We start from the raw sequence: 24309 nt of genomic DNA, 5'->3' as shown, positions 1-24309 counted from the left end.
AACCGCCCCTGGCCCCCACCCCAGGTTCTCTTTGCTCCGCCCTCATCTAGTGCTGCTTGGACGGTGGTTTTCACACACAACTTTATGTGGGGCTTCCGGGTATCTGTGATACATAAATGTACAGTTCTTGATCCCCAAAGTCCTCTGAGCAGGAGGGGCAGGATGCCTGGGGAAATGTCCTTGAGGTAGAGTCCCAGGGTAGAGGTGGTGACCAGCACCCATCGGAAGAGATTTCCTCCTGGAGAAATGCTAAGGGTCTTTCCTGATTCTCACGCCTCTCTGAAAGGGAAAGAAGCAGGTGTCAGGTAGACGTGGGTGAAGAGTGAGGCTAAAGGCTCCTCCCTGCCATGACACCACCACCCCCATTCCTGCTCTCCTTTATTTTTTGCCTTTGTGCAGTGGCTAAGTCATGTCTCTAAGTCATGTCCGACTCTTTGTGACCTCATGGACTATAGCCCACCAGGCTCCTCTGTCCATGGAATTTTCCAGGCAAGAATACTGGAGTGGGTTGCCATTTCCTTCCGTAGGGGATCTTCCTGACCCAGGGATCAAACTCATGTCTCCTGCATTGGCAGGTGGATTCTTTACTGCTGAGCCACCTGGGAAGCTCTCCTATGTTGACCCATCTCACCCTCCACCCCCCTCCACTACCGACCACTACCTCTTGCATCCCCGCTGGTTCCACACTGGCCTTTCCCTCCACTCCGACCCAAACTAGCTTCCTTTCTGCACTTACGATGTGGTCAGGGGTGTGTCCAGGTGTACGACATGAGACCCTCGCATCCTCTGCAGTTGGACCCGAGTCAGCTTCCGAGGCCTGCTGTCCCCAGGCTCAGGGATGCCCTCGATCCTTTGACTGGCCAGTTCCTCGCGGATCTCTCGGAGCATGTCCTCGGGCCGGAGGGGGTGAGGGGAGGGGGTGTAGTCAGGTCCCTGGGAGGGATACCCCTCTTCTTCTTCATCCCCTGAGGACTCCCAGGGGCTTTCCTCAGAAGAGTCAGCGTGGGTTGGGGAGGAGGACAGCTGCCCCCGAAGTTGGGCCCTCTGCAAGGTTCCCACCACCACATTCTCGCCCACTGAGGTCTGGTCTTCTTCCTCAGACGAGGTTGGTGGGTCTACCCTGGGAAGACTGCCTGCTTTCCGGACACCTTCCTCGGGCAGTACAGGGGCGCTTCGGCGTTGGGGAGCCTGGGGGTCAGAAGGCTGGGGACGCAGAGGGACATCTCGGAGTTCCAGGGTGGAGAAGGTGAGGCGAGGGTCCCGCCGAAGGGCCCTCAAGCGTAGACGGCTCAGCGGGGAGTGGGACTCTTTGGGAGAGCCTGGGATGAGAGTGCCATAGCCAGAGTCCGAGGTGTCATCTGGTACCGAGGGGGCATCTTCATCTGTGTCTTCTGTCACCACCAGGTGCGGGATGACAGTCGAGGACTCGCAAGTCCTAGAGTTAATAGCAAATGGTCAGAGTCAGATGCTGAGGGGTCAAGTTCAAATCCAGGGAATCTCCCTCGACCCCTCCATCCAGAAATGGCCCCTCCTTCAAACTTATTTTGGTCTTACTTTTTGCACTTCATTGACTGTTTTTCTCATCTCACTGGCTAGACCACAAGCTCCTTTAAGGCATTTTAGCCCCTACATTCAGGTCCAGAAACTTGTTATCAAGTATTGCTCTTTCCTGAGCTCTGCTGAGTTCCGCCCCGCCCCCACCCCCCATGGATGGAGTCTTTTTTTTCTCTGTAATAAACCATGATGCTCAGCAACTGTGTTATTTTGGATGAAGCTCTCACATTATCCATCCAGATTTGAACTAGCCGGGTTCCTATAGCCCTGACATTCTGCAAAACCCCTGGCCTGGGAAGCCTATTCCTCTCAGGGAGTTTGCACCTCTCCTGTCTGTTTCCTTTACTCTGTGCCCACCCAAGGCTGGCTAACCCAAAGACGGTCCTTTACAGGGCTGGTGCCAAACTATAGCCTGGGTTCCTCAATCAGGTCCCACCCACCCCCCACCAGCCAAAGTTGTCATTCCTAGCCTCATAGGTTCCCTTTCCTTTCCTCCCAGCCTGCAGCCCCCCTACCCTGGGAGAACTTGTGCTCCCTGTGGTTCTTACCTGCCCTCCGTGCTGCTTTGAGAGCCCTCCTGGGAAGGTGTGGAGGGCCTGGTGCTCGGGGACTCCCCATCTCGGTCCCGATAGAGGGCCAAGAGCTCCCTCTTCTGTTGGATATACTCCTCTGCCTTCAGCTTTTGCAGGGTGGCCTGGAGTGTGGAAACTTTCATTAAGAGCTCTCCTTTATTGAGCACCTGTTGTATGCCAGGTACTATGCTAAGTGCTTTACAATTTTATCTTACTTCATCTTTACCACCCTACGAAGCAGATTTTTTTGCTCCTACATTACTCCCAGGACTTCCCTGGTGGCTCACTGGTAAAGAACCCACCTGCCAGTGCAGGAGACTCGGGTTCAATCCCTGGGCTGGGAAGATCCCTTGTAGAAGGAAATGGCAGCCCATCCCAGTATTCTTGCCTGGAGAATCCCATGGACAGAGAGGCCTGGCGGGTTACAGTCCATGGGGTTGCAAAAGAGTTGAACATGACTTAGGGCTAACCTACAACAACTTTACTCCTGAGAAACAGAGACTCTGAGGTTAAGTAACTACCAAGGTCATGCCTTGGGAAAGTGGGATGGAGCCAAGATTTGAGTTCTTGAGCTGGTCCTGGGGGTAGGTGGGGGAACAGAAGTGCCCTTTCCCAAGCTGTACCATTCTTCCTGCCTCTCATGCCCCTTGGCAAGCCCTGTCTCTGGCTTGTTTTCTCTTTCAAGAAGCCCTTCCTGATTGGTGGTGATAGTGGCATAATTGCTCTGAATGATGCTGGATCCTCAGGTTACTTTTCCTCCTACCTGCAGGATGGGCAGGGCTATGCTTTGTTCTGGGCTGAGGACTCTGCTGTTCCTCAGAGATGAGAGCAACATCCTTTCAAGAGGAATGGAAAGAGGATATACCACATTTCGTCCTCCTTAGCATTTTCCTACGGGCACCATCAGAATAAAAGAGTGATGTCTGAGAAGTTGTTCATAAAGAAAGCCCTTCTACATGCATATGGATATTGGATATACATCACCACCTGGCAGGGTGGAAGCATGGATGTTAGCCCATTTTACAGATGAGAAACAAGACTTAGAAAGATGAGTGGACTTGAACCAGGCCGCACAGGTAGAGAGAAGCCTTTGTGAGTCCTAGTTCAATAACTGCACTATTTTTCAAGGGCAGCCTTAAAGGGTCAAGAACGATGCAAGGACAACTTTTCTCTTGGTGGCGGGGAAAGGCGGCAGCGGAACCCTTGGAGAGGCTGAAGGCAGAGGTTTGGCAAAAAGGCTGTGGTGGCGGCTGCTGCAGGCAGCGCTGGTACCGGCACAGACTGAAATGGCCGTATCACTGCAAATATCGAAGGACTTCTCATGCTGGTGAGCAAACGGTTCCTGCCTGAGCCTCACGCCTTCCTTCCCCAAGGTCCAGCAGCTGAGAGATAACATCTGGTACATCGGGGGCCGCTAAGACCACACCCCCAAGCTCTACTCTGATTGGTTGAGGCTCATTAAGGAATTTGAATATGCTCCGGCCCCACCCCACCCAGACTTTAAGTACATGAACCCGCAATTCTTAGGCACCAGGACCTTCCCAAAGCCTCTCTAGAAACACAGCGAGGTAAGGGGAAGCTGGGTCTGTACAAGAGACATGTTGGAGAAATGGATGAACAGAGACAGGAAAATGACCTCAGGCTCCTATTTCCAATTTTCCCACCCTGGCTTCCCAGTCACTGTTTCCTGCGAGGATTCTCAGCGGTCTCATAAGACTTGGTATGTTGGTCAGAGCCAGGGTGATGGTTCCTGGGGGCAGGAGACCACCACGCCAGGCCAAGTCCAATGACCTGAGTGTGATGAGGGAAACGAGGTGGGAGGAGCTGGTCTTGGGGTCGGGGCAGGGCTGGGGCAGCCTGCTTGATGTTTGGCACCCAGGGATCCAACCTACATCTCTTGCATCTCCTGCATTGGCAGGTGGATTCTCTACCACGGATTCACCTGGGAAGCTCCACCCTAGCCCTAACCCCAAATTACGAAATGATCCCCAAAGAGTCTAGTTAATAACCATCACCATATGTTGTCACAAACATTTTTTTCTTTGAGAAAAGGACTTTTTTTTTTTTTTAAGGATTTTCTCTCTTAGCAACTTTCATAGTTCATCCTTCTCTCTCACCTGAACTCCAGTCTGTTTCCACATTTCCACAAACCCCCCACAAGCCCTTAGATCTCTGGGCTTCGCAGGTGGCTCAGTGGTAAAGAATCCACCTGCCAATGCAGAAGATGCAAGAGATGTGGGTTCCATCTCTGGGTGGGGAAGATCCCCTAGAGAAGGAAATGGCAACCCATCCCAGTATTCTTGCCTGGAGAATCCCATGGACAGAGGAGCCTGGTGGGCTACAGTCCATGGGGTCGCAAAAAGAGTTGGACACAACTGAGCACACTTGCACTGCTAAGAGATCTCCACTTGGCTGTCTCCTATGACTTCATTTCCAAAGGCTTCTGTTTAAAACTAAACCTCACTACCCCAGCCCCACCCCTGCCAGGAAGCAGCAACTAAACAAACAGGTTTCCCTTTCTGATGATTTCAGTTGTCTTTGCCAAGGCAACTTTTCACACAGGAACCTTGCAAGCACGTCATCCTTTGTCCTTGTGGATCTGAGTTACCACAAGCTGGCACCACATTGCCTGCTTAATCTGAATGGTTTCTTTGAATCTTCCCTGTGAGACAAGGACTGTTATTATTTAAATCCATTTTTCAGGTGAAGAAATGGAAGATGAGCCTCATAACTCCCCCAAGGTCACCCAGTCAGTAAGAGGCAGAGTTGGGGTCTGAACTATGCATTCAATATAGGCTTCTCTTAGTCTCCGTAAGGCTCACCTGTCTCTTCTTTCTTCTTTAGGTCCTTTCTTCTTTTTCGCATCCTGTCCCTGAGGCCATGGCACTCAACCTCAATGTTTCATACCCACACTAGTATGGTAAATCTCCTGCCACCACTCTCCCTCTCCCAGCCCACCTGTCACATGGCCACCTAACAATTTAAGACCAGACACACAGATTTCACCGTGGCCTTCCCTTGCTCAAGAATCTATGGCAACTCTTGTGTCAACCTGCTAACTAAATTCAGACTTGTTCAGTCCACACTCTTCTGCAGGCCCTGGGGTCCCTGTAGAACTCGGCCTGTCATCACTGGCTCCACACAAAACCCTTCCCTCCAGACTCAGAAGGCATGCTTACTGTCCCCCCCTCCCCAAATAAATCCAGCCCAATTTCTCCCTTGAGTCTTCTACCTGGGGTCTTCCCATCCTTAAAGTCCAACTCAAATCTTCCCTCTTCTTTAAAAAAAAAAAAATAAAAGTTTATTTATTTATTTAGCTGGGTCAGGTCTTAGTTGCAGCATCAAGGATTTTTATTGTGTCATTCAAGATATTTCACTGTGGCACTGTGGCACCCTGCGGCATATGAGATCTTAATTCCCGGATCAGGGATTGAACCTACAACCCTAGCAATGCAAGGTGAATCCTCAACCACTGGACCACCAGGGAAGTCTGCTTCCCTCTTCTTCGGCCATTCTGCTCCCATAGTGGGTTGAATAGTGGGCCCAGACAGACAGGTCTAGGTCCTGACTCCCAGAACCTGTGAATGTGGGTGACTTTGTTTGGAAGAAGGGTCTCTGCAGATGTGCACAGATTCTAAGTGAAGGACCTCGAGATGAGGTCATCCTGGATTTGGGGCTAATGAGCAGTGTCTAAGAGACAAGAGAGGGATACTGGGACACAGAGACAAACAGAGAGCTGGACCATGTGAAGACAGAGGCAGAGAGTGGAGTAATGCTGCCATAGGTTAGGGATCACCTGGAGCCCCTTTGAGCTAGAGGAGGCATTGAAGGATGCCCCCTAGAGCCCTGGCAAGGACTCCTTGATTTTCAACTTCCAGCCTCCAGAACTGGGATGGAGTACACTTCTGTCATTTTAAGGCACCAAGTGGTAAGCAACACAGCTGCATTTGGGGAACTTCCTTGGTGGTCCAGTGGCTAAGATTCCATGCTCCCAATGCAGGGGGCATCCGGGTTCAATCCCTGGTCAGGGAACTAGAACTCACATGCTGCAACTAACTAAAGATTCCCCATGCCACAACTAAGAACTGGCACAACCAACCAACCAACCAACCAACTAAATAAATAAATATTTTCAAAACTATAGCTCCATTTGGGTCTCGCTGCTTTTGAACTCCTCTAGTTTTTGTTGCAGGAATCTGCCCAGGGTCACTCACCGGGTTAACATTTTCACGGGCTCTGTGTCATTTACAGGACAAAGTTCAAGTACCCTGAGCATGGCATCTGGAGACCATGTGATCTAGCAGGGCACTGCTGCCCATGTGCTGGATACCCTGGTAACGCCGCCCACTAGGCTGGTGATGGTCTTAACACACACGACTGCCTCCAATTTCCGACCTTCGCACACTCTGCTCTTCATCTGGAATGTTTTTCCCACCCACCTCATTCCCTCAATGTGCCCCAAGATATCCACCAACTGGGCTCAGACAGTAGCTCCTTTTGAAGCCTTCTCATCATCCCTACCCTCTGCACAGTCCCTGTCGCAACCAACCCCCAGACAGAGCGAACCACGCTCTGCTCCGTTCCTTCCACACATTTCTGTTACATGTATACTCATTTGTCTAGATGGGCTGTGGCGTGTATTCCGTGAGGGCAGAAATGGCATTTTATACTTTTCTGATTTCCCAGCCCCTTGCCTTTTGTATGCAGCAAGTGCCCCTCTGCTGACTGGAAGCCCAAGTTCAGCAGTTAATTCAGCCTCAAAACCTTCAGGGAAGTGTGTCTTGGTTGGCCTAGAGATAGGCACCCAAGCTGGCCAAAAGCTTTCTTCTAGGCTCTTTTTTCTTTTATACTTTTTTTTTTTCGGCTGTGTCCCATGGCTTGTGGGATTTTAGTTCCCAGACCAGGGACTAAGCCCATGCTCTTGGCAGTGAAAGCGCAGAGTCCTATCCACTGGACCACCAGGAAATTCCTTCTTCTGTGCTCTTAAGGATGGTCAAGGCTATGTCTTCCTCTGAGGGCACACCAGAGGGGCAGAAGGTCTGGTCTGAAGCTGAGTGCTTCTCCCCTAGCTTCTCTCTCCTCTCCTCCTTGATCCTCCCCTCCTGTGTCTGAGCTCCAGCGCCCTCCCCAGCCCGGCGCCCAGCATCACATACCTGGGCCTGCTGGGTCTTCTCCAGCCACCGGGCCCGGTCGGCAGCGCTGGGACAGTGGACAGTGAGGGCGCTGGAGACACACTGGAAGTCAGTGAGGTGGACCAGCAGGAAGCTGCCTGGGGGCAGGAAAAGGTCTGCTTCCAGGGCTGGGCCTCATCTGATCCCCAACCCCACCTCCGCTTCTGCGGCCGAGGGGGAGGGAGACAGAAGAGGGAGACTCACTGGGATCACGGAGTGGCCGGCACACAAGCTTCTCCAGCATGAGGGGTGGGCGGATAACCTTGGGTTTGTCCGCCTTGCGAGGGGGCTTGGTCACCAGGAGCACATCAGAGAACAGGAACAGGTATACATCCAGCTAAGGGCGCGCAAAGAGAGATTCAAGGGTCAGCTGGAGCAGGGCTGGAGGGACAGGGGTCAGGCATGGGTGTGCGGGCAACAGAGAGCAGCGGAACTGACAGCTGGGAGCCCCTCAGTGTGGGCACGTCTCTTTACAGGAAAGACAGTGGCTGACGTGGGTCACAGCAACCAGCAGAGCAAGGCCAGAACCATGTCCTCGTCCCAACACACACAGACACACACAGAGAGATGCACGGACACACACACAGATATAGGCACAGACACAGACACAGACACACACAGAGAAACATATGGACACACACACACAGACACACACACACATAGAATACAGACATAGACACACAGAGACACAGAGAGAGACATATGGACACACACAGACATAGACACACACACAGACACACAAAAAGATACACACAGACATATGGACACACACACATAGACACACACACACATAGAATACAGACATAGACACACACAGAGAAACATATGGACACACACACACATAGACACACACACACATAGAATACAGACATAGACACAGAGAGAGACATATGGACACACACACGTAGACACACACGCGCATAGAATACAGACATAGACACACACAGAGACACACAGACACAGACACAGACATAGAGACACACATAGAGACACATGGACACACACACAGACATAGACACACACACAGACACAGACAAATATACAGACACACACAAAGAGACACACACACAAAGACACACACAGACACAGAGACACAGAGAGAGAGACCTATGGACACACACAGACAAAAACACACACACAGACACACATAAAGATACACACAGAGACACATGGACACACATACAGACACAGACACACACACAGAGAATACAGACACAGACACACACAAAGATATACACAGACACACAGAGAGACGCATGGACACACACAGACACATGGACACTGGCAGAGATACACACACAGAGATACATACACACACACACACATAGGCACACACACGCACACACAGCCCCTCCTCCCATTCCCAGCCTCTGATCCAGCCTGGCTCCCAGGGCCTCGCCCTCCCGCCCCTCACCTTCCCTCCCATCCTCCCCGCCCCTCACCTTCCCTTCACGCCCCTCCTTCACGCGCGCGGGCCCCTCGAGCAGCAGCTGCCTGGTGTGCTCCGGAGCGACCCCCAGCATGGGGGTCATCAGGTCCAGGGTGGAGAACGGTCGCAGGTTCTGAGGGTGCAGTGGGCAGAGCGGGCACTGGGAACCCCGCCCCTTGGAGGAGTGCCTCCGGTTCACCCCCCCCCCCGCCCCGGGGACCCCCCCCCCCCCCAGAGGAAAGGTGGCCACACGCGTAGCCCTTGGCACCTCTGCCCCTCCCCCTCCAGCCCTGGGGGCCGTACTTTCCCGAAGCCCCCTTCCCGCTGTCTCTCTCACCTTCTCCACCTCCTCGCTGGACGGCTCCAGCACCTCGTAGGGCCCGACGCGCCGGGCCGCAGCCGCCAAGCTCTCCTGCTCTTCGCCCTGGCGCACCTGCTTGTTGATGTGCCGCAGGAACGATTCCATCGCTGCGATCTGGAAGAGCGGGAGTGGGAGGGTGCGGAGGAAGACGGCTCAGCTCCTCGCCGGTTCATCCCACCCACCGACGACATCAGCGCCACACGGGCACATACGCAGGCGGAAGGAGAGTTCAAGGGCTACAGGAGCTGCGCCCCCCACACACCAGCCCCCGACAGCCCCCCTCCCGCAGGGGTCAGCCCTCTACCATGGCGGTCAGGGCCTCCCGGGCCTGGGGCTTGGGGGTCCTCTTGAGCACAGCCTGGAGCAGCAGCGGGTACTTGGTGATGCGCTGGTGGGGCTTGATGAGCAGGTCTCCCAGCATCTGCCTCCCCGAGCGCTTGTGCTTCTCACACCACTGCCAGGGAAGTGGGGCAGGGGTCAGGGACTGCAGGCTACCCTCCTGCCTTGGACCAAGGTCCGCGGTGTCCCCCTTCCCCAGCAACTCTTCTCTCACCTGCACGAAGACGTGGAAGAGAGGGTTGTGGTCCTGCTGCTCCCGGGCATAGGCCATGGTCTGCCTCACTCGCAGGCAGTATAGGACGTAGGGCTGGAAGCGCTGGCTGCACTGGAGGGACAGGTGTGGGGGCGGGGAGCGGGCAGGGGAAGGCGGGATGAGATACCAGCTCCAGCCGCACACAACACGTGGAGCAGCCTGGCCTAGACCCTCCGTCCAGTGCCTGCCAATCCAGACGGTCCTCAACTTCCAGCCCGGCTCCCTGGACTCCAAGGAGGAGTTGAGGTCCTGAGGGGTCGACCCGCTGCTGCCCTCTGAGCTCCATCCTCAGCCCCCTCGGTGTCCCGCTGCTCTGGACTTCACCCACCATCAATAATTCAGCAGGATCGCTGTCAGGGAGCTGCAGATCCCATTTCAGCCCAGCTGTGGAGTGGCGACCTGAGGCTTGCCCAGAGCCCTGCCCTGGAGAAGAGGGCCACAGAAGGCCCCCAGGAGACTGTGCCCCCACCTCTCTACCCCAACCCAGCTGGGCAAGGCCATGCCCCCCTGGCTGGGGAACTGGGTGGAGGTTGGAGCCTGGGCCTCTTGCTTGCCAGTGCCCTGTACTCTTTCACATCCCCTCCCCCCGGGCTCCCAAGGGACAAGTCACTAAGGCCCCAGTCTTGTTCCCTGATGCTTGTCCCTGGATCTCTGTCCCGGACATCAGATTTCATGATGTGTGTAGCCCTTCCCTGAGACAGCTGCCCTCTGGGATGTTCAGAAGCCCAAAGAGCCCTGGGAACAGAAGTCATACTGGTGAAACGAAGGCAGGAGATGAACTGGTATTTGGGGCTAAGGGCCATGTCTTTGGACTCGCTTGAATCACATCAGGATTCTGGCGGCAAGGGCTTGCCCTGCGAACAGGACCCCTCGGGGCCCTCCCAGTTCCACCCCATCTGAAGTGGCCCTTGTCCCCTCCTCACCGTCAGGAAGCCGTCTTGCAGGCTGACTGGGTCCAGAGGCTGGCCTGAGGCTCGTGTCTCCTCTAGAGTGGGCCCCAGCACCTCTTCCCAGAAGCTCCGGTGGGCTCGAATCAGGCTGGGGACGTTTCCAAACAGAGTCTCAGCTGACACCTAGGGGAGGGAGGGGCACTGAGCCACATGCCTGGGCAGGTGACCCGTGGGCTGCACTGGCCACGGACAGGCAAGGCCAGCTGAGCCTGGGTGGTGGGGGCTGGGGTCTAGAGCAAGAAGCGGAGTGGGGAGGGCGGGAGGTGGAGGTCCTAGTAGATGGGGCAGTGGCATTTCAGTTCTCTGTGACCTTGCCCCCCTCAGACCCCGGGCTCAGTCCACCCACACCGATCTGTCCCCCCACCCCACACCAAGTGCCCACTCACTTCCGTCAGCAGACCCACGCGCTGCAAGTTCAGCAAACCCGCAGCTAGGAGCTAGATGCAGGGAGAGGGAGGGTCTTAGCACCTGGCCTCCTCCTCTCAGACCCCAGCCTCACCCTTCACAGCATCCCCACCCCCATCTTCAGTACCGCAAACCTCTCTCCCAAGACCCTGGGCAGAGGGCTCTAGGCATCCTGCCCCTCCCTCTCCAACAACCCTGTCCCATCCTGGTCTGGATGATGGGGGGTGATTCGAGGGCCAGGGCCGGGGTCGCTGGGCAGGTGGGTGGGGGCTCACATCCGTCATGATCTTGAGCTTCCGCACGTAGATGAGCTCCGTGGTCAGTAGTTCCCACAGGGCCTCCTGCTGGTGGCAGAGCTCCCGGCTCATCTCCTGGGTGGGGATGGGGCTGGTGAACGATTACAAGACCAGCTGCCGCCATCTGCTAAATGCTACTGGATCTGCGTCCTAGACAGCCTTTAACCTTCTCCCAGTCTTCCAGTGTGGAGGGGGTATTTGTCATCCTCATGTCATGAGGCGACCAAGGCATGCAGAGGCTTGTTGTCTTGTCCAAGGTCTCACTAGTATGTGGCGCGGTCTCACTAGTATGTGGGGGTCTCACTAGTACCTGGCGGGGCCTCACTAGTATGTGGGGTCTCACTAGTACCTGGCGGAGCCTCACTAGTACCTGGTGGGGTCTCACTAGTATGTGGGGTCTCACTAGTACCTGGTGGGGTCTCACTAGTACCTGGCGGGGCCTCACTAGTACCTGGCGGGGTCTCACTAGTATGTGGGGCCTCACTAGTACCTGGCGGGGCCTCAGTAGTACCTGGCGGGGTCTCACTAGTATGTGGGGCCTCACTAGTACCTGGCGGGGCCTCAGTAGTACCTGGCGGGGTCTCACTAGTACCTGGCGGGGTCTCACTAGTATGTGGGGCCTCACTAGTACCTGGCGGGGCCTCACTAGTACCTGGCGGGGTCTCACTAGTACCTTGTGGGGCCTCACTAGTACCTTGTGGGGCCTCAGTAGTACCTGGCGGGGTCTCACTAGTATGTGGGGCCTCACTAGTACCTGGCGGGGCCTCACTAGTACCTGGCGGGGTCTCACTAGTACCTGGCGGGGTCTCACTAGTATGTGGGGCCTCACTAGTACCTGGCGGGGCCTCACTAGTACCTGGCGGGGTCTCACTAGTACCTGGTGGGGTCTCACTAGTACCTGGCGGGGTCTCACTAGTATGTGGGGCCTCACTAGTACCTGGCGGGGCCTCACTAGTACCTGGTGGGGTCTCACTAGTATGTGGGGCCTCACTAGTACCTGGCGGGGCCTCACTAGTACCTGGTGGGGTCTCACTAGTATGTGGGGCCTCACTAGTACCTGGCGGGGCCTCACTAGTACCTGGCGGGGCCTCAGTAGTACCTGGCGGGGCCTCACTAGTACCTGGCGGGGCCTCACTAGTACCTGGCGGGGCCTCACTAGTACCTGGTGGGGTCTCACTAGTATGTGGGGTCTCACTAGTACCTGGTGGGGTCTCACTAGTACCGCCCGGGGCCTCACTAGTACCTGGCGGGGTCTCACTAGTACCTTGTGGGGCCTCACTAGTACCTGGCGGGGATCTCACTAGTACCTGGCGGGGTCTCACTAGTACCTTGTGGGGCCTCACTAGTACCTGGCGGGGGTCTCACTAGTACCTGGCGGGGTCTCACTAGTACCTGGCGGGGCCTCACTAGTACCTTGTGGGGCCTCACTAGTACCTGGCGGGGGTCTCACTAGTACCTGGCGGGGCCTCACTAGTACCTTGTGGGGCCTCACTAGTACCTGGCGGGGTCTCACTAGTACCTTGTGGGGCCTCACTAGTACCTGGCGGGGGTCTCACTAGTACCTGGCAGGGTCTCACTAGTACCTTGTGGGGCCTCACTAGTACCTTGTGGGGCCTCACTAGTACCTGGCGGGGGTCTCACTAGTACCTGGCGGGGGTCTCACTAGTACCTGGCGGGGTCTCACTAGTACCTTGTGGGGCCTCACTAGTACCTGGTGGGGGTCTCACTAGTACCTGGCGGGGTCTCACTAGTACCTTGTGGGGCCTCACTAGTACCTGGCGGGGCCTCACTAGTACCTGGCGGGGGCCTCACTAGTACCTGGCGGGGCCTCACTAGTACCTGGCGGGGTCTCACTAATACGTGGTGGGGCCCCGATCTGAAGCTTCAGTGACATGCCTCTAAGTACTGTCCCCGCGGACCCCACTTCCCATGGCCTTTCCCTCCTCCAGGCCAGAGGTGAGGGGGGTGTGTATGTGTGTGTCTCGGACCCCACGGGGACAGGCTCACCTTATGCCCAGGCACCAGCTCCTTCCAGGACTTCTCAATGGCCACACTGTTGTCGCTGCCCTCCCCGATCTCCCAGTGCTGCCGGTCCTCCCGGGGCAGGCGGGGCATCCCAAACATGCTGAAGGTATGCAGCCTCACCTGCAGCTCGTGGGCCTTGGTGACTTCCTGGGGGCACCGAGAGGGGATTAGTCCTGGCGCCTGGACCACCCGGCCGGGCAAGGGCTGCGTGTGTGCATGCGTGCGTGTATGTGGGAGAGCTCATCTTTAGGTGGGTTGATAAGGAGTCTGGGGCCCTTGAGGAGAAAGGGGTCTAGAGCACTCCAGAAGGAGAAAGGGGTCTGGGGCTCTCAAGGAGAAAGGACAAACTTTCTACATTGTTTTTTCTTAGTCAATATAACAGTGTATCTTGCTTGAGGGCATGTTTCCCCTTAACAAGAACCTTCTGACTAATCTTGTTATCTTAAGACATATTGTGGGAGTGAGTCTGGTAAGACCTTTCTATTGTTAGTTCTAATCTTAATATGTATGTTGTGGGAGTGGGTCTGGTAAAACTATATAGGGCCCTGATAAGACTAGGGAGGGGGACACTCTCTGTCCCCCTTCTCATGCCTGTGTCAGAAGCTCTCTCTGTCCCTTTTCACTTTAATAAAACTCTGCTACACAAAAGCTCTTGAGTGATCAAGCCTGGTCCCTGGTCCTGAAGCTAAATCTTCAGAGATCCTGAATCTGACATCGTTCACCATAAGTTATCATATGCGTGTGTCTCTGTGTGTGTGTGTGTGTGTGAATGGGAGGTGGCAAGCAGCCCTAAGCATGAGTGGGGACATGCAGGCCCGGCAGGGGGCGAGGATCAACCCTGGCTGGGGTTACAGCAGGGGTCGGCACAAGGCTGGAACCCGGATGGAGAGGCGCCTTGTTTGCAGGAAGGTCCCTGACTCCGGGCTCCCTAATCAGAAAGACAGTTTCCAGGTCTCTCCTGAGTCAGACCCCTTCAGAGGGACCTTCAGGTGGGGACCAGAAGGGGGCTTAGGGAACCAGCGGTCCCAGGAATATTTGGACACTTGCCCGTAAAGCGGACATTCTTATGAGACAGCCTGGCTGGGAGAAGCTCCCCTGAGAGGGTCTCTAGACAGAGCTGCACTTGGCTTCTTGGAGGGGCACTGGTGTTCTCAGCTCTGATCGAAGCTCAGGCTGGGAGCTCGGTGATGGGAGGAGAGGGATCCCTCACCTTGAGTTTGGGGGAGTGAGGTGTCCCGACCCCAAAGAGACCTCCTTGCGTCTTCTCGGGCACTGGTTCTCGAAGCCTCAGGGGAGACAGGCGTCGGGCTGGGCCAGAACCCGTGGTGAAGGGGACGTAGCCCTGGAGGAGTCGGCGGCTGGGATCCTGGAGGAAGAGCAGGGGGAGCTCTGGGCGTGCCCCCTTCCCACAGAGGTCCCAGAGAGGCAGAGTGGGGCCCGGCTTAGCTCTGGACAGCGTCCCCTACACCTGCCTGCAAGTTGGGCTGGCTCACCACTCCCCTAAAACCAGTTTAGTGTGAGCCGCTCCAGCCCTGAGTCACAGTGGCCGCTGCCAGGGAGGCTGCCTAGATGGGCAGGAGCCAGTCAGGCAGGGCAGAGGGGCCGGGGGTAGAAATGGCCTCGTGCAGAGCAGGCGCAGAGGCATGTACGCGACTGGGCTCTGCATGTGCCCCAGTGTCCCCAGCTCCCATGTACTCCCTACACTCTGGCCATGTGTGTGCACAGGGCCCGGTGCACACGCACTCTGCGACCTACACACGTAGGGGTGAGGGCACACACATGTGTGCCCTCGCATCCCGTTGGGAGTGGCTGCCCTTCTGTGGGAGAAGTTGGGGCTTGGGCCAGCAGTCCCTCCTGGGCAGGCCTGGTCACATTCCTTGACCTGCCTGTGGCCTCACTTACGCCATAGATTTCCTAGTCTCCCTTTTCGCCCTCAGTGGTGTCCCATGACCAAACCCTTCTCCAGTCAGACGAGGGATACCCCCGGCTGGAAGCAGAATTGACCTCAAGGTGGAGGGAGGCCAAGGGAAAGACCGCTTGGCCTCCACGCCCCTTTCCTTGGTCAGCTCTGGAGGCTGGCCAGTGGGGTGGAGCCAGGCTGGAGCCAAGGCAGGCCCCCACACCCCTCTCCACCTATAGAGTAGGGACACCTTGAACCTTTGCTCTTCCTCCAGGCCTGACTCAGAGGAAGGCAGGTCTCAGGGAGCCGCTCACAAGCTCTTCCCTAGTAGAGGTGGGAGTATGGAGGCCCTGAACCCTGGGTTTGGTGAACTACCACCCCCAGCTCCATGCCTCCAACAGCAACAAGGGCCTGGCCCCTCCTGGCTCTCTGCCTCACCTGCCCCGTCTGTCTGGGGTGGGTGTGGAGTCCCGGGACCCTGGGCCCACACAACCGTCCTCTCCCTCACAACCCAGGAGAGAAGACGGGTGTGGTCTGGGAAGAGTGCCGCCCAAGGCCTGGCAAGGGGACAGAGACTTAAAGCCCGGGTGTCCTCCCGCCTGCCCTGCCCAGGTCACCTTTGGGGCATGGCCTGGACTCACCAGCAAAAGGCCTCCTCGGGTATTGACATTGCCTGGAGGATTCACGACCGAGGCCCGATACCTGCCTCCATAGGTCTCAATGCGGGAGGCCACCAGCCCTTGGAGGGGACTCTTATCGGGAGGACCTAAGGCCTGCATCCCTTCTCTCCTGGGTCACCTGCAAAGGCTCATCACTCCAATGTGCAGGGGAAAGGGGCCCCCTGAGGCTGCAGAGAGAATATAAGGATGGAAGGGCCAGCCTTAGTTAGTGGAAGGTGCCAGGCTGGAGACAGAGGCGGGGAGGGGGGGCGGCGGGGAAGAAGCAGAAGGGAGGGGGAGAGCCCAGTTTGCTTGTTGGGGGAGTACAGTGGCCTCATCTAGGACTTGGTGAGGGTTGGGTACACTCCCACATGTTGGGCAGAAAGCCCCTTGGAACCATACCCCCTCATTCACATGTGCACACTTGGGGTACCAGTTCCTGCACTGGCTTCAAAGGATGCTGACATCCTAAAGAGTAGCTGGGAGCAAGGGTCACAGACAGGTTCCCTGCTTCCTGGGTGCCCCCAGGTGAGGGGGATGCCCCTTGCACCTAGCAACACCCTTCCCTCCCCAATACACAGGAGTGGGGGTGGGGGTGGGAAGTTGGGGGGGGGGGGGGGTTTGGGCAGGGGCAGTGAAAACAGCCAGATCTGCTACCTGTTTTTGCACAGTCCACAAGCTAAGAATGGCTGTTTTACATGTTTAAATAGTTGGAAAAGTCAAAAGAAGAATAAATTTTAAAAAGTAAATAAAATCATGAAAAAGAAGAATAGTTAACAACACAGGAAGATTATATTCAATTCAAATTTCCATGCCCCTAAAGAAAGCGCTATGGGATCACAGACACGTTCCCTCCTAGGCCAGTTGTAACTTTCTCCCTGCTAGCTATGACAGAGACCGCAGCGGCTTCAAAGTCTGAGATATTTACTCTCTGGCAACCCATTCCAGTATTCTTGCCTGGAGAATTCCATGGGCAGGCTACAGTCCATGGGGTCGCAAAGAATGGGACAAGACTGAGTGACTAACACACACACCCCCCGGAAAGGAAAGCCCCACCCCTTACCTGGACCCTCAGGCCATGGGCAGGTCTTAGACCTCTGGCCTTAGAGATGAGCAGAGAGGGAGCGGGCTCTGTTGGGTTTCTCCAGCCTCTGGGAGTTCCTCGGTGAGGCTGGGAGACCCGCGGGGGGCTCCCTCCCCTCCCCTAAACCTCGGTAGAGGCCTCCCCGCTCTCTGGGTGGGCGGGGCTTGGAGAGGAGAGACCGCCTAGGCCAGTGGGGGTGTCGCTCCAGGTGGGCCCCGGAACCCCGCTCCGCCCTCCCCTAAACTTTCCTCTGATTTATGAGCTGGGGAGAGCAGCGTTCCTTGTCTCCCAATAACCCTCCCTCCTTGGGCTCCGAGTCCTTCTCCCCGCAGCCCCGCGTCCCTTCTGAGCTTTGACCCGCTTCCCTTCCTCTGGGGCCCGCGGCCCCAGCCTCCCGTCCCGCCCCGTCCTCCCGCCGCTCACCTGTGCCCGCAGGTGACCCGGCGCCCGCTGCCCGCGCCGCCAGCCCCGCGGTCTCCGACGACGGCTTCCCCGGCGATGCCCGCCGCGCGGCCCGGCCGGGTCTGGGACCGAGCGGCCCGCGGGACCCGGGCTGCGCGGAGCCGGGCCGGGAGGGCGGGGGCGGGGCGGGGGCGGCGCGGCGGGCTGGCTCCTCCCTCTCCTGCGGGCATCCGACCCGCCGCGCGGCGGGCGCCCTCGGTCCCTGGGCCCCGGGCGGCTCTGCCTCGCTCCGCAGGGCCCCCTCCTCTCTTTCCCTCGCCCCTGAAGTCTCCACCCACCCAGTCCGGCCTGTCACCCTCGCGCGCTGCCCTCCGGGTCGGCGGTGGTAACTACTGAGTGACCCGCTTCAGGTGCCCACCTCGCTTTCCGCGTCGGTGAGTGGCCGGCTAGCCCCGTGCCCCGGCCTCGGCCTCCTCTTCCTCCTTTAACCAGGCAGGAGAGCAGGACCGGCAGCAGAAGGGACCTCGGGGATCAGGGACCCCGGGGGCACTGCCCCCTTCTGGCAGCAGAGTCCAAAGTGTGACCCTTATCTCTGCTTGTCGGCTCCAGCCATTTGGTGGAAGTTTGGACTTCACCTTTGCTCCAGGGATGGCGCCTCATGCCAGGCTGAGGCTGGCCCAACACTTCTCCCACTAACCAAGTCTGGGGGTGGGCGGACCCCACTCTTTATTGGCAAACAGCCACACTCCCGCCTTCAAGAGGGCGTCTGAACATCTACGGCCGCTAATAAAAGAGACACAGTTTAAGGAAGGGCACACTTCACATTCCCAATCAGGACACATAGTCTGACAGAAATACTGGATATCAGAAATCAGAAGTGTCCATAGATGTGTGGTCACTGTCATCTCACACTCAGGGAGCCAAAGACACATTGGAGGGTAGGAGGGAGGTGGGGGCAGGTCTGAATGCAATGGCTCCCGCCCTGCACCGTGTCCGTGGTCTTCCTCCTGAGTCGGCTATGTGGTGAGGTATACGGACACTTTCAAAAGCTCCCTCTCTCACTGTATTGCTGGCTTATTGAACCCACCAGTAATCTCAGGTGTTCCAGTCCTCGCTGACTGCGACGGCTGTGTTTGATGTGGAAGAGGGATCTTTATCCTTTGATGCTTTCTAGTTTCGTCCACCTTTCTCCTATTTGCCCTCCAAGTACTCTCTTGTTCTGAGCTTGCTGTGATGTGATTGCTCTTGTAGTTCAGAAGAGCAATTGGTACCTCCAGCTCTGTACATCCTTATCTCCTGTTTCCTGCTTTCCAGTTGATTCGGATCAGTTTTAGGGAGAGGAGTAGGATGGGGCAGGAACTGGGATGGAGAGAAACCTTTTTTCCATCCGTGTGTGTGTGTGTGAAAGACAGAGAAACCTAGAGATAACAAGACTAGCCATGAGGGAAAGACAGCCAGTAAACAGGAGGTGGTGATTACTGGCAGTATTAAATGACACCCCAGACATTGCTGGTGCCAAGGATGCCCTCCCAGTGTCTCTAGGAAGGAAGTGGAGGGAGTAAGAATAGAGTTGAAATTGAGAGACCAGAGGCAAGCCCGGACTTACAGGCTCTGGGGAGAGCTGGCTGGACTGGCCCAGTGGACATGAGGGCGTTAACCCTTTCACTTCCCTCTAGGCTGAGATCCAATCTCCACCTGCCCCTGCCCCAGGGCCTGTCTTCAGCCCCTCTGGGAGGCAAGGTTCCCAGGGGAAGCTGGAGTCTAGAAGCTGGGGGAGTGGCCGGCAGGAGTGTGTGGGCTAGGAGGCGGGGCTCCTGTGTTCTATGTGTTCTGCTCTGGCCTCCTTAGATGGTTCCCCTCACAGTCTCCCTTGTCCTTCGGTGCTGTGGAGAAAAGACCTGTGATAGGCTGAGAGGGGAACCAGCTCAGGGAGCTGAAAGCAGCCTAAGGACTTGAGAGGTTGGCGGGTTGGCCTCTACTGGGTGGAGCTGGGGTGGGGGTGGGGACGCCTGGATAGTGTCTTTCTTCCTGGCTGACCCCCACCTTCCCTCACACCCCTCCCTCTTTTTTCTGGCTGCACCACGCAGCTTTCAGCATCTCAGTTCCCCGACCAGGGATTGAACCTGCGCCCTCAGCAGTGAAAGCGGGGAGTCCTAACTGCTGGACTGCCAGAGAAGTTCCCTGGCTTGAGTCCCATTTCTCCTCTGAGCCTTGGTTTCTGCCCCAGTGCAGATGACCCCATCAAGTCCCTAGCTGGACCCCGCAGCTAACGAGGTGTCTGTCCAGGAGCGGAGCTCTGAGGACCAGAAGTGTCTGTCCAGTACGGCATGAGGGTAACTTCTGGGGCTGGCGTAGTAGGGAACCGCAAGTCCCTGCTGCCTTTCCCCACAGGTGGGAAGGTCAGGGAGATTCCCCTGATCCCTGAACTCTGCCCAGCCCACACCTCTCAGGGCGGGGCGGGGGCCATCTGGGTTAATGAGGTGCTGGCAGGCACTGGCAGCCAGGCAGCTGATCGGAGGTGTGTCCTTCTCTAGGCAGAGCTGGGAAGGGTGAGGTTGGGTGGAGGAGCTGAGGATTCCAGCTGAGAGGCACCAAGTCACGTGAGATAGATAAAACCAGCAGGCCAGGCCAAGGGGCACAGCTGACAGCGCCTTAGATGGGAACTGATGCCCTCCCTCCCTACACCGCTTACAGGCAGTATTCTCTGTGCCAAGGTGCGAGGGGTATATAGAATACGCATTCCTAATATGAGTGTCCGTATTGAATGGTACAGGCTTCCCTGTACTACCCTATAGTTCAGCTGGTAAAGAGTCTGCCTGCAATGCAGGAGACCCGGGTTCAATTCCTGGGTTGGGAAGATCCTCTGGAGAAGGAAATGGCAACCCACTCCAGTATTCTTGCCTGGAGAATCTCATGGACAGAGGAGCCTGGCGGGCTACAGTTCATGGGATTGCAAAGAGTTGGACACGACTTAGCAACTAAACCACCACCACCCACTCCAGTGTTCTTGGGCTTTCCCTGGTGGCTCAGGCAGTAAGAATCTGCCTGCCATGCGGGGGACCTGGGTCCAATCCCTGGGTTGGGGAGACCTGGGTTCAATCCCTGAGTTGGGAAGATCGCCTGGAGGAGGGCATGGCAACCCACTCCAGTATTCTGGCCTGGAGAATCCCCACGGACAGAGGAGCCTGGCGGGCTACAGTCCATGGGGTCACAGAGAGTTGGACACGACTGAGCGACTAAGCACAGCAGAGCAGCATTCCTAATACAGAGATAGTCCCTGACTTCCAGGAGGTTACAAAAGAATGGGGAGACAGACAGACTAGTGGGGAACAGCACATTGTATATATAAGTTACATGTAAGGAATGAACCAAGAGCTGTGGGAGGGACTAATAACTACATAGAGCAGCCAGGGAAGGCTTTGTAGAGGAGGTGAATGTTGTGCTGGGGCTTTGAAGATAGCTAGGAGTTTGCTAGGTAGAGTAGGAGGGAAGGGCATTTCTGGAGGAGGGAATGGCATAAACAGACATTGTTCAGAAAGGAAGGGGAAGGGACTTCCCTGGGGGTCCAGTGGCTAAGAATCCTCCTTCCAAGGGGAAGCTGATTCAGATTAGGGAACTGAGGTCCCACATGTCTCTGGGCAACTAAGCCCTTGCACCACAACCAGAGCGCCCTCGAGCTTTGAGGAAGACCCAGCACAGACAGAAAAAAAAAAGAGAGAGAGAGAGAGAAAGTGGGGAAGGGCAGGACTCCCAAAGGCCTCCTGAGAGTCTGCCCTGATGGCTTCCTGGGGAAATCGCTCCCTCACAGCTGCCGATTTCTGGGTGGTGGCTTGAGAGGACTAACTTCTTCCTGGTGTTCAAAGACCACAAATGTATGGTCCCAGTTATGCTTCCTGCCTTTCACTTGCTGCTCCCCTGCTTTGTCCCTGGACTGTCTCCATCCTCTGAATCTACATCAGCTTCCCTGGCTCCATGAACTTGTTCAAGCACATTCCCCTGGCCAGCATAGTTATCACTTCTGACCCCTTGTCCCCCATCTCCACTTCCACTTCTTTCAACATCCTGCATCCTTCAGTTCATTTTCCTGATAGTTCCTCAACCAGAGTAATCACTTTCTTTCCTGCTTTCAATGCCTTGGCCACCAAGCTCCTTTGAAAGGCACCACCTAATCTTGCTGCTGTGGGCATAGGTGCCCACAGCCCTCACTGGACTCCTAGCTCCTTGGGGGCTAGGACACCCTAGCACAGGGGCTGGTGCAGGCCTAGCATCACTGTCTGTGGAGTTGAATGGGCTTGACTTACTAAAGGACCCAGATAGAGTGAACTTGTAGGTAGAATGTCATCTCTCTGCTCCTGCCAAAGTAACCACCTTTGTTTTTTAAATAAATACTTGGAATGCTTCCCTAATTTCATTGGGGCATTCCTGGTTCGTTAGTGAAGCTTCAGCGTTTTCTCAGTGGCGCTCATCTAAAGGCTCCTGGCTCCTTAAGACAACCACCGCACGTAGGTTTGAACTTGCACACCAGTTCTGATGGATTAATAGTGGAGTCTTCTAGACTACTTTTCCAGGGCTTCCCCAGTGGCTCAGAGGTAAAGAATCCACCTGCTACTGCAGGAGACACGGGTTCAATCCCTGGGTAGGGAGGATCCCCTGGAGAAGGAAATGGCAAACCACTCCAGTATTCTTGCCTGGAAAATTCCATGGCCAGAGGAGGCTGGTGGGCTACAGTCCACGGGCTCACAAAGAGTTGGACACATCTGACCCACTAAGCACGCAGCACTCACCTCTCCCCAGAGGGCCCTGGTCTCCCCTAGTGGCGATCCTTGGAAGTGCAGTTAGATTTTACTTGTCTGCAGGTAAAGGCTAGGAGTGGCCAGGCCCCCAAGCCCTGGCCTTTCTCAGTGAGTTGGCAGCTGTGTGGTCTCACAACTCAGCACTCCTCGACATGCAGGACGGCTGCCTGATGTCCTTGGCAGATGGTCCTCGCTGCTGCCTGATGACCGCCAGCAAAGCTGCCGCCCAGATTGCCCCTTTGTTCCAGCAACTCTGATCAGTGACAACCCCTTCCTCCAAGCAGTCATTTGACTTCCTCCCTCAGGTCTGGACTGACAGTGGGTGTCCACCTGCTCAGCCCGAGTGACTCAGAAGCACACAGAATGAAGAATTTTAAGGCTCTGGGTCAGTCTTTGCAAAAGTTTTCAAGGTGAGAGTAGCTCATCACCCCCAACCTCAGTCAGCTTCTGTGAGCACTATGGCCCTTGTCACGAGTCCACGCTCACAGCCAGCCCTTGCTCATGAAATACATAAAATATATGTGTTTTTTGAGGTTCATTTGCCCAGAGAGATTGACTGTCGGCCCATCTCATTATGACGCATCTTGCCTAGCCTGGGAAGGTGGGCAGCTCTTTCACTCCTAAAGCAGACGCTAGCACAACAGTCCTAAATCATTATTTATAATTTGATTTGACAACCCTGAATTTCAGGAAGTTCTTTCTCATCTCTGACCCAAATACCTCCTGCTCAAGCTTAAAGTAATTTCCTCATGCTCAGGGGAATACCTGTCTCTGTAACATGGACCCCTTTTTGGATAATTGAACCACAATTTGGGTCACAGTTTGTGGCTTCCCAGGTGTCGCTAGTGTTAAAGAATCCACCTGCTAATGCAGGAGACTTAAAAGACACTGGTTTGATCCCTGGGTTGGGAAGATCCCCTGGAGAAGGAAATGGCAACCTACTCCAGTATTCTTGCCTGGAGAATTCCATGGACAGAAGAGCCTGGCGGGCTACAGTCCATAGAGTCACAAAGAGTTGGACACGACTGAAGCGACTTAGCAAGCACACTCGGGTCGTTTTAGCAGCATCCTGAAGCCTTGGATCCACTCCCCATCCTTCAGAGACTTAGATTCTCAGTTTGGGGTCATGCAGGCAGCCCCTAGGTCTCAAGAACCGTCCTCTGCGCCTGGCACTGTGTTCAGTGGGGACCAGTTAGCTCTCTTCCCTGCATAACCCAGTGAAGCAGGGCTGCCTGTATTAGCCCACTTGATAGATACAAAAACGAGATTCAGAGGTAAAGCCCCTTGGCCAAGGACACGAAGCCAGCATGTGAAACAGCACGTGGAACATCCGACAAGTCTTCAGGGCGGGCACTGGTCCAAGCATTAGCCTCACAGGAGATCTCTGTGAGCATTCTGCAAAGATGTCTTCTCTGACCTCGCCCCTGTTTCATCCCCATTCTATGCTCGTCCCACGTGGTAAAGAACCTGTCTGCCAGTGCAGGAGACTTAAGAGACGTGGGTTTAATCCCTGGGTCAGGACGATCCCCTGGAGGAGGAAATGGCAACTCACTCCAGTGTTCTTGCCTGGACAATCCCATGGACAGAAGAGACTTGCAGGCTGCAGTCCATGGGGTTGCAGAGAGCCGGACACGACTGGGCACACAAGCGTTATGCTTGTCTCCACCCTGATCCTGCACTGATCCTTTGCATCTGCCTAGATGACCTTCAGTCATGGCCCCATGCATTCCTTACAGTCATTGTTCAAAGGCAGGCCCTTCACAAGGGCTTTTGGGGCAGGTGAACTTGACTTTTCCAAGTCTCCATCCTTGTATGTAAAATGAGGATAATAATACTAATTTTTGGATCATTACGATAATAACAGGCTAAGTTTTTATTAAAGCAATTACTAGGTGCAGGCATAATTTAGCACGTGACATGTGTAATTTCATTTAATCCTCACCAAAACCCTTCGAGTTAGATATTAACCTCATTATAACAGATGAGGAAACAAGCTCAGAGAGGTTACATAACATGCTCATGAGGACAAAGTTAACAAGAGGAGAAGCCAGGATTTGAACTCAAGTTGTCTGGCCCCAAAGCCTGCACCTCTCACCTCTCGCCTGTAGAAAACAAA

General features: G+C 55.6%; 1 protein-coding gene across 2 annotated transcripts; it reads right to left on the bottom strand.

Annotated features, from left to right (window-relative positions):
* Positions 1 to 65: 65 nt before the first annotated feature.
* PLEKHG6 (pleckstrin homology and RhoGEF domain containing G6) lies at positions 66 to 17988 on the bottom strand. Of its 2 annotated transcripts, none has more exons than XM_043880770.1 (16): positions 17422 to 17560; positions 15897 to 16102; positions 14566 to 14721; positions 13338 to 13502; positions 11310 to 11405; positions 11016 to 11066; positions 10603 to 10752; positions 9641 to 9751; positions 9392 to 9541; positions 9064 to 9201; positions 8740 to 8859; positions 7502 to 7634; positions 7280 to 7395; positions 2103 to 2248; positions 737 to 1435; positions 66 to 279 (listed from the first exon to the last, which is right to left on the bottom strand). In XM_043880770.1, the coding sequence occupies exons 2-16, from the start codon at positions 16032 to 16034 to the stop codon at positions 270 to 272; spliced, it is 2379 nt and encodes a 792-aa protein (XP_043736705.1). In that variant the 5' UTR covers positions 16035 to 16102; positions 17422 to 17560; the 3' UTR covers positions 66 to 269. The 2 variants fall into 2 exon arrangements, with proteins under 2 accessions (XP_043736705.1, XP_043736706.1); XM_043880771.1 differs by lacking the exon at positions 17422 to 17560 and adding an exon at positions 17819 to 17988 and having other exon boundaries at positions 94 to 279.
* Between the last annotated feature and the right edge of the window lie 6321 nt (positions 17989 to 24309).

Source organism: Cervus elaphus, chromosome 22 (genome assembly GCF_910594005.1).
Source record: "Cervus elaphus chromosome 22, mCerEla1.1, whole genome shotgun sequence".
In the NCBI taxonomy this organism is placed as follows: domain Eukaryota; kingdom Metazoa; phylum Chordata; class Mammalia; order Artiodactyla; family Cervidae; genus Cervus; species Cervus elaphus.
The sequence above is the reverse complement of the archived record's forward strand: the minus strand, read 5'-3'. Positions and strand labels throughout refer to the sequence as shown.